This window comes from Podarcis erhardii (genome assembly GCF_964252035.2).
Source record: "Podarcis erhardii genome assembly, chromosome: 1".
Classification (NCBI taxonomy): Eukaryota; Metazoa; Chordata; class Lepidosauria; order Squamata; family Lacertidae; genus Podarcis; species Podarcis erhardii.
Genome location: NC_138497.1, coordinates 110,827,152 through 110,841,221, shown reverse-complemented (window position 1 = coordinate 110,841,221; position 14,070 = coordinate 110,827,152). Strand labels below are relative to the sequence as shown.

Below are 14,070 nucleotides of genomic sequence, written 5' to 3'. Positions count from 1 at the left end.
GGTGTGGTTTCAAAGGGCAGCCTCCCATCCCTCTGGCGCTCCGTGCCGGGCTCCCGCTGAGCCCCAGGGGAAGCAGCAGCAGGAGGAGGAGGGAAGGAAGGAAGGAAGGAAGGAGCGAGGGAGAGGGAGGGAGGTTCAGAGCGGACCGTCTGGGCGCGCGAGGGCAGCAGCCGCAGCCGGGGAAGGAGGCGAAGAATGCGGGGCTGCTGCCTCCCAGGGCGGCGGGACGACAGCCCTTGCCGCCTCCTTTGAGCGCGCTCTGCCCCTCCGCCGCCGCCGCAGGTGAGACGGGCGGGCGGCTGCCTTTGCCTGCGCGCCTCGGCCGGGGCGTTTTCCTTCGCTCGCCGCCGGAAAAGACTTCCAAGCTCCTCCACCTGGAGCCTTGCAGCCTCAGCCGCCTCCGAAAGGAATGGACGGCCAGACGTGCGCGGCACCGGCTCGCCTCCCTCCTTCCGGGTAAGCGGCACCCGCAGCCTTTGCCGTCTGCTTCAACGCGCGCGGAAGCAACGCAAACCACCCCCGACCCCCACCCCCACCCCTTGCAAGCCTCTGCGGATTGATCGAGCAACTTGGCGAAGTTGCAACAAGTTGCCTTTCTGGCGCGCTCCGCCTCCTTTTCTTCTGCCCTGGCCAAGAGGTCGAGAGTTTCAATAGAGGTGGAGCGGGGGGGGGGGCGTTTGTGTTTGGGGTGGTGGTGGTTTTGACTCGACAGCGACCTCAACACGTGAAGAACGTGGTCTGTAGAGTTGCTGGGATCATAGAATCAATGAAATGTAGATTTGGAAGGGACCCCCTATGGTCATCTAGTCCAGCCCCCTGCAGTGCAAGAATCTCAGCCGAAGAATCCCCGACAGGTGGTCACCCGATCTCCAAGGAAGGAGAGACCGCCATGTCCCAAGGGAAACCCGTTCGGCTGTCGAACAGCTCTTAGTCGAACAGGGCATTTCCTCTTTGGATTTAGTTTCTGATTCTTCCTGACAGTTTTGGGTGTTCTGTTTGGGGATTGCAGTTAAGACTCGCCAGAGTACTTTTGAGTAAGCATGCTTGCTTAGACTCGCACTGTAAGAAGCACGTATTTCATACTCACGTTTATCTATCTATCTATGTGTGTGTATCTCTTAAGCAGTGTATAGTATACACACTTGCTTGGGACAGGGAGCAGGCTGTGGGGCATTTACTTTGGAATAAGCAGATCAGGACTCAATGAAAAGGCATAAAACCCGAATACCCATGGTGCACATTTCCACATCAGTGTGCACAGGATCGCAGCCTGGTTTTGTGAGGTTTTTTTGTGTGTGTGTGTGAAAGGCGTTCTATGGTATAATGGAGAGCCAATCTGGTGTAAAATGCTGATATTTTTCCTGTTATAAAAAGTTTGTGTGTGGGAGAAACCCATCCTTAGAAGTAAAATACAATGTGGAAACACTTGGAGAGAGGGAAAAGGGAGGGGATGTGGACAGAGTGTTCTGGTGAAAAAATAATGCACCTTACAAGGCACCCTGTTCAGATTCAGTAAATACACCCATGGAGGTCAGGTCAACTTAGCTTCATAAAAGGCAATTGTTGGGCTCGAGCGTTTGAAAGGCAATACCTGGGAATGCTTAGGAATCTGCACAGAGTTTGAAAATCTCCGTGCTACGTAGCAAACCATCTTTAGCATGTATGTGACTGTGATGTAGAGTTGAAGGGAAATCTCTCTGAACAGGGAAAGTATACGTGGGGTGTTAGTGGAGGGAACAGCTGTGCTTCTAATAAAGAAAACCTTAAAACAAAATAAAAAATGCATAATCTAGTAGTGCAAGGAAGGCACCGCAAGAATAACCTCACAAGTGTGCTTTGTCTTCTCCTTATCATCCTTTGGTTACTGAAAAGAAAAAGCCACTAAACTGAAAAGTTGAAACTTGCCTCCAGTCCATTGGAATAGTTAGGTTCAATCATGCTTCCAAGGGGAATTAAGGGTGAATGTTGTTCCTGTGTCTCCAGTTCTTTTCACTTCCTCCTCAGGGGCTGCATCTGAAGAGTTAACAAGTGTGCTGACTGTACTTAGCGTTTGTGTACACAAAATAAAAGAACAGGTAGTTCAGCACATGGCAGCTTGACAATCTGAAAATATTGTTGGAGAAATTCAGGTGCTGGCCTTGTCCAAAGAAACCAGTAGCAATGTAGCCAGGCTAAGTAACACTCTAGTCTCTTCCCCAAGGCATTTCATTGTTCGTTTTGTGCAGGTATAAATGAGGGTGTGTGAAACAGAGTACGCCGCTCTGAAAATAATCTAATCTGTCTTTTGTGTCGGGTTTGTGTGCAAGTATAGTGGAAGCACAAAAGTGCAGATTTCATTTTCCCCTGTAGATTATGATAGGAATTTACTTTAGCAACAGGCCAGAACCTGTTCTTTCATATCATTGTACGTTAATATGTCTTGGTTATAGGCAGGAAATCTGTTGGGACACCAAGCCTATTTTAAAAGCTTAATTATGTGGAAGAAATATTTCTTAGTAGTCTGGATTAGCTGACAGTATTGCAGAGAGTACTCGCCGTGTCTGCGAGCCAGAAAGAGAAGTTGGAAAGAGAAGAATGGGTCTGCTTCTTGTCTGTTGTCCATGCTGAAGCACAGCAAGTAGGAAAACTGTAACGGAAGAAGAACAAATCAGAACTCAAGTGCTGCTTGCTTTAATAATGCGAACAAAGGCTGTTAAATAAAAACAAGACAATAATGCAAAATGCATGTGCTGTGGTTTTGGGATCAGCGCCAAAGGATGTAATGAACACTCCGAAGGGACATGAAGTGGCTCAACAAAGTGAAAAGGCATCTGCCCCGAACGGTTCCTGGTTGGTAGACCACCTGCGAACCATATGGAAGGCTGCTCTGAGCTCCATGGAGTGAAGACTAGGATATAAATAGTACAGATAAGTGGCTGATGGGGGTTTTTTTTTGTTTCAAGGCACCTGGTGCCTCCTAGCAAACTTCATTTAGGTTGAAGTCCCTCTGCTTTGTGTGTGCCCCTTACTTTGATTCAGAATGGTGGGATATCATTTGGCTTTTCATAGGACTCTTAAATTTACAGTGGTACCTCGGGTTACACACGCTTAAGGTTACGGACGCTTCAGGTTACAGACTCCGCTGACCCAGAAATAGTACCTCGGGTTAAGAACTTTGCTTCAGGATGAGAACAGAAATCGTGCTCCGGCGGTGCGGCCACAGCAGGAGGCCCCATTAGCTAAAGTGGTACCTCAGGTTAAGAACAGTTTCAGGTTAAGAACGGACCTCCAAAACGAATTAAGTTCTTAACCTGAGGTACCACTGTATACCTCTGGGGTTATGGTTTAGACTGCCACAGTCTAAATTGTTTTGAAATATTTTTAATATGTCTGTATTTTTTATTGTTTTATTTTTTATGTTTGCTGCCTTGGGAGGAAGGCCAGGATAGAAATTTAATAGAATAAATACACAGAAAAGTCAGCTATAAGCCAAGTGACCTTTGTTATGCCCCAGTTCATATATTTCACTTAAAACATACGTGCATTTCTACTCCACTTACTCATAAAATGTCTTAGACATGTCATTTTTGGGGGAAGTGCAAACAGATTGTTATTCCGTTTAGGATATGACAGTGTAGCACTCTTCCAGGTTTTGTTTTGCATGCTGAAGATCTCAAATTCATTTACCAGCTTCTCTGGGTAGGGCTGCGTGAGATGCCTGTCTAAAACTTTGGGAGAGCTGTTGCCAGCCAGAGTGCAATCCTAGTATACAGGTTTCCTCAGAAGCAAGTCCCACTTTGCTCAGTTAAGCTTCCTTCTAGGTAAGTGTGAATAGGATTATATTGTCAAAGCTCTTTCAGGAACAATACCAAAGAAAATCCTAAAGAAAACATCATTGTCTCTCTTCCCTGTACGTGGGAGAGTTGTAGAGACTTTGTAGAGAAGTTTGCTTATAAAGGCCACGTGCACAGAAGCAAAACTGAGGTAGCTTTGCTTTAGGGAAGGGCTGTCACACAACGTAGAACATACGTTCTGCGTGAAGAAGGTCCCTGGTTGGGGCTGAGAAGGATTGCTGGCTGAAACCCTGGAAAACTTCTGTCAGGTTAATGAGCTAGATGGACCCATGTATAAGGTGGACTTGGAATAAGGTAGTCTTTTTATATGTTCAGATGTATACAAACAGCTATTGAACTCGGAGGAAATGGTGCACAAGAATACTAGCATCTCTGGACTGTGCAACTCTCTCTTGTCCCTTGCCAGTGGATGTCAGCTGTGGGGACTAGGTAGGAAATGATGTGAGCTGAAGCACCCTCGAGTTAGGAATGTCCTTTAGGTGAAGTACATTCAGTCCCCTAAATTAGTGTTTTCTGAGATGTGCTGTTAGGGAGGTATGCTTTGAACAAGATGAGAAAACCATCACCTATAGCCTTTCAGTGACGATATGTGTTTTTAAGATTTCTGCCTCCCCCCCCCTTCCATTCTCTAAAATGTGGTGTTGAAAAGGAAATATTTGCTAACTTTCATATCCACGTTGTCCTCAACTCACTGTTGTGTTTTCATTTGTTTGGGGCTGCCATAGCGACCATAGGAAATACTGTAGATATGGGGGGGGGAGAGACCCATCCATATACAAGATCAAGTGACTCAGCTAAGTTCCCTTGCTAAGTCATAAATGAGTAACATGTTGTGTATTTCTGGTGTAAGGTTCAGCCCTGGTTTGTAGTAGCTTGGTATCCACTAATCTTTATTTCCCATAATTATTATTTTTTAACTGTTGGAATTTAACTGGTAAACACGATCCACTGAAACATTTTATTGCAGCACAGCAGTTCCCACGCCTCCGTATCTGAACGAGGTTACTGGAAAGATTGTGTAATCCCCCAAAGGGGACAGTGTTTGTAATAGTAATTTCCTATGAATGAATGAATGAACGAACAACACAATGAAGGCAGTCTCTTCCATGAACTGATGTTCATATGTTCTTAGAATGGATGTGGCAGTTAAACCCCACGCTAGCTGAAAGCAATTGATTTTTGAATGAAATATGCATGTGCATTCCTTTATTGTAACATCAAAATGCAGATGCTCCGGCTGTAAACATCATCTGGAGGCTGGAATGAGAAACAGTAGGGATCATATGACTGCTGACAGGAGCAGCAACTGAAATGTATGATGCGATGCCATTGCATTGCTCATTTCTCCATTCCACTTTATTAGCTTCTGTTTCTGGGGGTGGGAAAAATTCATGGTGTGATGAAGTCCTATCACACGGTTTGGTTTCTTGGATATTACTGGGCAGAGAAGGGGAGGAAAGAGGTACGGGGAAGCTGCTTTAGAGGCAGCCACATGACTTCTGTTGCATTTGATTTTTTTACTATTAAGTTGCAGAAGTACACTCCCCACATAGCCCAAGTAACTTCATGTTTCCTAGCAGCTTGTTCATCCTCCCACAAGCCGTTTTTAACTGAAGCAGCAACTCTTGGAGAGAATATAGACAACAAATATGTGTTGCACTTAAATCATCCTAGTTTCTCTAAGTAGTGAAAAATAATACCGTTTTAAGGGCAGTGTGTTAAGGTCAGTGTTCTAATCACCTTTTCCTTCTTTAGCTCATTCTTGACTCCCTTGCCATCTGAAGGTACAGTTACCTCCCTAGTTCGTTTGCTGCTTCTAGTGTTTGAAGAGTTATTATGATGATTGTTGTTGTTGTTGTTGCTCTTAATGTTTTCAGTAGTGACATACTCCTCAGATGATTCTTCTTTTTTTTTTTTTTTTGGTATCTGTTATTATCTGTGTGCCTTTGTTTCCCTGAAGTTTGTGTTCTTTGCAAAAAGCCGTATCCTTATGATGAAAACAATATTGTATAGATAATTACAAATTGATTCAAAGCTGAATAAAATGCACAGAAAAGCACACTTAGGTAAATATGTGATCTGTTTTGCAAGAGAAGTCGGGATAGGATCAGTATAATTGCTTGGGAAGATTGGCATTTCTCAAGAGAAGTGGGAGGTGGGACAGAGGATCGCATGGTTCTTGCTTATGGATTTTACCATACTGGAATTCTGTTCTGCTTACATTAAGGTTCAGGTTTTGTTCTGTTGTTTATCTTTCCCACCCTGAGCCTTTCAGGTGGGACAGGCTATAAATGATAATTAAGCAGGAACGCTATTGGCTTAACTCTGGCTACAAAAACCCAGTCTAAAGGAAAATGTGTTAAAATGGCTTGAGCTCTGGCCTGTCCCCATGAGGACGGGAGGTGAACAGCTGTGAGGCAGACACTAGTCGTCTTTCTTTAGGGAAACCCTGCTCTGAAAAACATATACAAACAGAAGATACTGGGGTGTATGATGTTGGCTGCCCTTGTAGCATAGTGGTGAGGCAGAGTTTCCCAAACTTGTTGGGAGGACTACAATTCCCATCATCCCTAGCTAGCAGGACCAGTAGTCAGGGATGATGGCAGTTGTAGTCCAGAAACAGCTGGAGACCCAAGTTTGGGGAAACCCTGGGTTAGAGTGTCAGACTTGGACCCAGACCCTCAGGTTCAAAAATTTGCAGTTAAGCCATTTGTTTCTCATCCCTGAATGCACTAGCTTTTCTGTGCTTCAGGCCCCCTAAATTTCACTATTTATTTGCCTGAAGAGGGGCTAGCGAACATCACAGTGCATTTTTTAAAAAAAATAAACCACCAGTCCGACCTGAAAGAATACGATTATACATTTTAAGTTGGCTGCTCAGAATCAGGTTTAAGCACTTCCCTTTCTCCTGCAAAATTGTTATGCACTGCAGCCAGTTGAAATTTAGAAGATGGCTGTAAACTGCAGTGTGTGAACGTTTCCTTTGAAAATATCTGGACATAATTCCAAGCGGGCAGTTTCAAAACCCAGTGTTTAATTTTCTTTTATTGCTTTATCATGGAAGGTGCTAAGATGACCTCGTGGTAAGGAGGGTGGAAAGTGATTTTGGTAGTTGTAGTACCTCTTCTCTGTTCTGAAACTAAGCTGGCGCCAAGTAGGCCTAAGACGTGGGCCTGTAGTGTTTTTAATCCTGCTGTGTCCAGGAATTGGTGTGGTTCCTAGTATAGCTTGCCAGAAATCCTCATTGCGTGTTTGAAATATCTTCAGTGCTGATGTTGTAGCCTTTCACCACTGGAGAGTGTTGCTGTGGGAAGCAGATCAAGGGAGCTTTTGGGGGTTGGGGAATGTAGCTACCAGGGTGGAAAAAAAAGATGTGTGGGAAGATAATGTGCACATGTGGAGCAGAAACAAGGGTGTGCAAGTAGAATTTAGCTCAAGATGAATGCTGTCCTGTCAGAAGTCTATAAACAAATGATAGGGCTTATGGATGACTATGTGTTGAAGGTATATTTTAAGAGAGAAAAGAGGTCCAAAACTTGAGAATATTACTGAATATGTTATTGTGTATATGTGTGTTCTGCAGGAAAATATAAATGCATTTGGGTGCTTTCTGTAATAGTATGGTGCTTTTATTCTTAAGTTTGAAAACAGCTCTTACTGCTAAGCATTTTTATACTTGGAAAAACTGTTTTGACAATTTGGTGTTGTGATTTTGTTTTAGGTGTGAAAACAGTTAGGAAATGGAATCGGTAAAGAGCAAGAACACCATACTATTACAAAAGGCATATTAAATGCATAAATATAGAATAAAGCAGTTAGCAATATGTAAATCTGGTGTGCTAGTATTGCACCCATAGGCAAAACAATGCCCCTGAACAGCACTGTGCTCTTAGATACCTTCTGTCTCAATATTTTGACCCTTACCCAGCCTACCACTGCATCCAGTCGCTGGCTTAAAACAGTCACAGACTTTTGGTTTGAAACACAAGGTTCTTATTCTAAGTTTGAAGCCATACTGGACCCTACTAGCAGCTTTACTGCTAGGAGACAGTCCATCTCAAAACAATCTTTCCAGTGAAAACTAAGGAGTTGGTTTTCTTTGTGCAGCCTGTTGAGGCCTAAACAACATTTTGGATAAAGTCGTTGACCATTTTGCGTGGGGGTTCTGTTCCCGGCCACCACATGCGTTGGTGCAGCATGTATAAACGTGGCCCCCCTGCCTCGTTCTGCTCTGCCCCTGTCCTACCTTCTTCCAGATCCAAAAGGACCTGTTAATTGACAATCACACGTCAGTTGGATGCATCTAAAATGGTCACCGCCTGTACATGTAGCATAAATCTGCATCTTGAAGGCTTGTGTTTTGCATGACAAAAAAGATGCCAGCTTTGAAAAGAAAAAGGAACAACTGCTACACTAATGCATGAGTAAGCATGCCTGGTAGGCAGTGCGGGTTAAAGTATTTAGCGCCTAAGTAGTTTTATGTCATATAGATAACAGTGGCTATATGCCAGTTGTTTATATATAAACACTGTTAGATTGTGTTTTTTCTTTAAGAATGATCTGAAGGTTGTGCGGCGATTAAGGGAACAATCTTCATCTATCTGGGAGGTGTTGCCCTAGGGAGCCTGAATGTTTGTCAGCTGCTGAATATGATGAAAAATTGTTTTCTTTTGTTGATTTGGCTGAGTGCAGCAGGGCTCTCATGAACTCTTAATACTGAGAACTATGTGAGAGAGAATGCTTCTTCAGCAAATTCTTAAGACTTGTGAAAGATTGCTGAGTAATATCTGCATTATTCTTTCTTATTCATAAACACAATTAAAATGCAGTGGACAAGAGTTTGCGAATAACACTGGGGCATGTTTGGCATTTGTGGAAAGATTTGTGGCATTGCGAGGGAGGTTGAAACCTGGCAGAAGGCGAGGCCTTTGACAGGGACTTTTGCATCCCACAGTAGTTTAAATCCAACTCTGGTCCCTGTAACCTCACTTCTTGCAGTGAGGGAACCGCCAGGAGGTCCTCAGAGCTGGATCTGTTTCCAGAATGAACGATGGAGGTATACAGGGCTGAAGCTGTTTAGGGCTTCAGCACTTTGAATTGCGCTTGGAAATGTACTGGGAGCCAATGTATAAGTTTTAGGACTGGTGTTCTATATGGTCCCGGTGGCCGCTCCCAGTCACCAGTCTGGCAGCTGCATTCTGGATTAGTTGTGGTAGTAGTAGTAGTAGTAGTAATAATAATAATAATAATAATAATAATAATAATAATAATAATTTATTTATACCCTGCCCATCTGGCTGGGTTTCCCCAGGCAATCTGGGCGGCTTCCAACCAAATATTAAAAACAATACAGTGTCAGACATTAAAAATTTCCCTAAACAGGGTTGACTTTTAAAAGTAAAATAGTTGCTTATTGCCTTGATGGGAGGGTGTTCCACGAGGCAGGTGCCACTACCGAGAAGTTCCTCTGCCTGGTTTCCTGTAACCTCACTTCTCGCAGTAAGGGAACCGCCAGAAGGCCCTCGGCGCTGGACTTCAGTGTCCGGGCTGGATGATGGGGGTGGAGACGCTCATTCAGGTATACAGGACCGAGGCCGTCGTAGTTTCCAAGATACCTTCAAAGGGCAGTCCCATGTAGAGCGCATCGCAGTAGTCCAAGCAGGAGATAACGAGAGCATGTACTATTATGGCGAGACAGTGTGCAGGTATACCAGATGCAGAAGAGCCTGCTGGATCAGGCCTGTGGTCAACCCAGTCCCAACATTTGTGTTCTCACAGTGGCCAAAGAAGATGCCTTTTGGGAAGCCCAAAAGCAAGACCTGAGCACTACAGAACTCTCCCCTCCTGTAGTTTCTAGCAACTGGTATTCAGAGGCATAGTACCTTTGACAGTGGAGGTAGTACAGTGGCACCTTGGGTTACATACACTTCAGGTTACAGACGCTTCAGGTTGCTAACCCAGAAATATTACCTCCGGTTAAGAACTTTGCTTCAGGATGAGAACAGAAATCGTGCGGCGGCAGCGTGGCAACAGCAGCGGGAGGCCCCATTAGCTAAAGTGGTGCTTCAGGTTAAGAACAATTTCAGGTTAAGAACAGACCTCCAGAACGAATTAAGTTTTTAACCCGAGGTACCACTGTATAGAGAAATCAGAAACGGTCTCTATAGTATCTCATTATGTAGAATATAAATCACAATAAGGCAGTGAGTAAATATCAAAGTAATGGATAAAAACAATACATGAAACAATCCAACCACAGAAAAAAAGTGTAAAACAAATGTCAATTCATAATTGCTCAATAACAAGGGCAGTTCAAAACAACCCAGAAGCCTAAAATAAAACAGTCCCTTCCAACAGGCTGTACAAGAAACACCCAATTAATTCATATTGCAATAAAACCCAAGAACCATTAGTATTATTCATAAGCTTAAAAACTGCACGATTAACAGCCTGTAAGACAAGACCTGCCATTTGCCAGGGAGGTGGTGGCGAATCTTTGGAAGCCCAAGATGTGCTGGATGTTAAGTAATCTACTTTGTTAGTATGGGAAACGTGGCTCAGTCTTATTTAAAAGGCGTCTTTGAACAGCCCACTGAGCAGTGTGAACAATGCTTGTTCTGTGTTAGACTAACAGAAGCCGGGTTCTGACATTCCTTAAAATACCAGTGGCCGAAAGAATTTCTGATGTGGCCTGATGACTTACCCAAATTCTGCCTCGATAAAATTAAAAACCTAAACAGTGTTGCTTTAAGATGCAGTGCCGTTTTGTTTGTGTGCTTCTGAGGAAGACTTTGTGACTTTTCCTTTTCTGTTAATAGTGGTGCATCTTAAGAACACTTGGAATTGTAACAAGAGAGCAGTGAAGGGTCTGGAACTCTTAGCCATTTCGGTCCTGAGTTTTGTCTTCTAAGTACAAAGAGATTTTGATTTCTGATTCTCTCTCTCTCTCTCTAATGAAACATTAACTCATCCTATAGAATAAGGCAGCTTCTCCGAACCTGGTTCGATCCAGGTGTTTTGAACTACAGTTCCCATCACCCCCAGACCATTAGCCATGTTTGGCTGGAGCTGATTATAGTCCAAAGCACTTGGGAAAGTTTAAAAAGACTAGAAGAAGGCAGCTGAAGCTGAGTTAATGCATGCATGGCCATTGCTTGGTAACCTAAATGACCAAAGAAACCAGTGCAGATCACCCTAACTGTCAGAGTTTCACATCATCTCCAGTACATTCCCTTACTCCCAACAGAGAGAGCTCACATGTTCAGCATGCACATGAGTCCCTGAGTGGTGTAGGATAAACCATGTACATACACATCTGAATTAGCACATAGACCAAAAACGAATCAGAAGATGAACGTAGAAGCGGATCACAAGAGTTTCCATGGTTTCAGTCTAAATGGCTGTATTGCTTAGTTTCAAATATTCCCTGCAAATAGTCTTGTGTGTGTGTGTGTCATCTGTCCCTTTCTGACTTGGTTGTTTTTAAAATCAGAATACTTTCCCTAACTTTCCAACATAAAAATTGCATCCTTTTGGAAAATAATTATATGCTCCTCACAAAACGTATTAGAAATATACTTCCTGTTTGTGTGCCCATTGAGTAAGTAAGCAAAAGATTAAGTAAGCTTTGGGAATCGTTCGCCATAATAGGTTCAGGTTCCGCCACTAATCTTACCAGAAATGTGGTGGGAAGCTTACAACAGGCTCTTCCTGTTGTACAGATAACAATGAATATTGTTTTCTTTGTTGTCATTGCACTGACTTTCACATGCTTCCAATTTAAATTGTTTGCAGCTGTTTTTCAATCAGAGTTAAATCAGACAAAGAAGGGAGAGGAATACCTGAGTACCTCCCTATTGTTTAGGACAGCGTTGCAAGTTTACCAACTTTTGCAAAAGCCACTTAATATGTTTAATGTTTAGGTAGACAGGCAGAACAGATCTGATATTGCAGAATAATGCAGATTGTGTCTTTGCTTAGCTATGTTGTGTAATAATAGGAGGTGTGTGGGTGCTTTTTATTTTTTAAGTATTAGGTGGGTCAACATTTGTGGCCTAGGGAACATATAAAAGTTAAGTGTGTAGTATCTCGGCCAATTCAGGAAAGTGATTTTAAAATCTCCCTTGCGTTGTTGGTCCCTTGCTCCCTTGGTTTGCTGCATGTCAGGTGCAGCAAACTGCAGACTTACGTGCTTTCCTTGCTCCAACCCCTGTGTGGCTGAGAGAAGATCGAGAATCTTCTGCTTCCACTTCAGATTGGCTGCAGTTTAGTGTGTTGTCGGAAATGCAAACTGTAGTTAATCTTAACTGGATGGTTGTTTTTTTAACCTAGCCAACTTCATATACTACAGTTTGAAATTGGCTTGTTTTGACAAACCACAGTTGTGATTAACCTCAGTTTGTCTGGGTGTGGTTATGAAGAACAAACCATGGCTACTCTAAAATGGAAGCCAAAGCTTCTAAACCACCTCCTCTTGGAGAAGAACGAGCCAGGTAGGATGCATGAGCCTCATTCTTGCTGTGACTTGTCCTCATAACACTAAACTATGGTTCAGATTTCAGCTTTATGTGTGAATGAGACCACTGAGTTAGACCATTGACTGTTTAACTGAGTACAGTGGTACCTTGGGTTAAGAACTTCATTCGTTCTGGAGGTCCGTTCTTAACCTGAAACTGTTCTTGACCTGAGGTTCCACTTTAGCTAATGGGGCCTCCCGCTGCCGCTGCACAGCACAATTTCTGTTCTCATCCTGAAGCAAAGTTCATAACCCGAAGTACTACTTCCGGGTTAGTGGAGTCTGTAACCTGAAGCGTTTGTAACCCAAAGCATTTGTAACCTGAGGTACCACTGTACTGACTACAGTGACTGGGAGTTGCTCTCCGGGGTTTGAGACAAGAGTGCTATTTGGAGGTGGCAGGGATTCTACCTTGGACCTCTTGCTTTTAAAGCATATACTCTACCACTGATGTATGGCCTATCAGCTGAAATCATGGCTCTGAATTCATTGACAATTGTAGACGTTGGTGTCACATATCTAGGCCACATCAACTCACCATCAAACGTATTGATTTACTCATGAGAACTGGTGATCATTATAAAATACGAGTCAAAATGTGTGTTACAGAGGACCAGACTTGTAGTTCTTCTGTTTCTCTCATTTCCAAGTGGTATTGGAATGGAAATAGTTGCCACCAAGGTAAAGCCTGAGGTGCCTTTTGTCTGTCCAGCTTTAGTTCAAATAGATTGATGTGCAAAATTGTAAAAAGAGGTGGACATGAGATTTGGAGATTAAACGCTGCAGTTTTATTAAAATAACCGAAATTAGAAATAACCAGTAGGATGAGCAAAGATGGGAGTAATTAAGCCACCTGGACTTGCCAGGGCAACTGGTATGACTGTGCAGCCACAAACAGCCAGGGCTCAAGCCTGAGCCACCTAAATAGCATCTGTGGGCTAATCTGTAAGGAGGTGAGTAGCAGATAAACACATAGCAGCTGACTAGCTCTGCTGTGTAATGCCTGCCCAGGCCCTACCCTAGAGCCACAGAGCACCATGTAATCCTTACAGTAGGTGCAGAAGCAGGAGTTGCCACCACGATAATATATCTAGAATACAGAAATCAGACAACCAAAGTCCTAACTGTATACTGTTTTTATTTCCTAGACCCGGACAGTACCACAAATATGGTGCTGATAACTATCCTTGACTGCAAGTAAATACAAAAGCAGGACCCTAAAATGCCTCTTAGAATGAATTAGAAACACAAAGACTGTGCTTTCTAAGTTTACTTGCGTTTCTAAATTCTGCTCTCTGTTTATCAGAATGGCCAAACACTATGAAGCTGAGGTGCTTATTGGGATATTAAGAAGCCTTAACATTCTCTTCCCTTATGGTTGTGCAAGTATTAAAAAATCGTTCTCCTGATATTGCTCTTCCAGTCCTTAATAGTGAGGATGCCTTACTGTGCCTGTGAATAAATATTACAAATCACAGGAACATTGCAAGCTTGAGAAATACTCTTCTTTTTCTTGGGATGAAAAGGAACACACCCAAAAATTACCTGGCATAAAAACCCACTCTGGTCTCTCTCTCTATTTATAGTGGTGTAGTCCTTGGTTTTAATTCTTTTCCATCGTCCAAACAGCCAGCTCTTCATTCTACAGTTCCTTGCGCTGAAAAGCAGCCAAAACTAGCACAGGAGAGGGAGGTGGTTGTGGTTGTGGAAGGATTTCCAGCT

The 14,070-nt window shown here is 43.3% G+C and overlaps 1 protein-coding gene across 3 annotated transcripts in view; it reads left to right on the top strand.

Moving 5' to 3' along the window:
• Nucleotides 1–281: 281 nt before the first annotated feature.
• Nucleotides 282–14,070, top strand: part of COBLL1 (cordon-bleu WH2 repeat protein like 1) — an 83,136-nt gene continuing 69,347 nt past the window's right edge. For 2 of the 3 annotated variants that reach the window (XM_081870773.1, XM_081870771.1), the window contains exon 1: nt 8,678–8,889. In XM_081870773.1, coding sequence (XP_081726899.1) covers nt 8,693–8,889 — 197 coding nt within the window. In that variant the 5' untranslated portion in view covers nt 8,678–8,692. Of the gene's footprint in view, nt 457–8,677; nt 8,890–14,070 lie in introns of those variants that run through there. The other variant, XM_081870772.1, reaches the window with a different exon arrangement.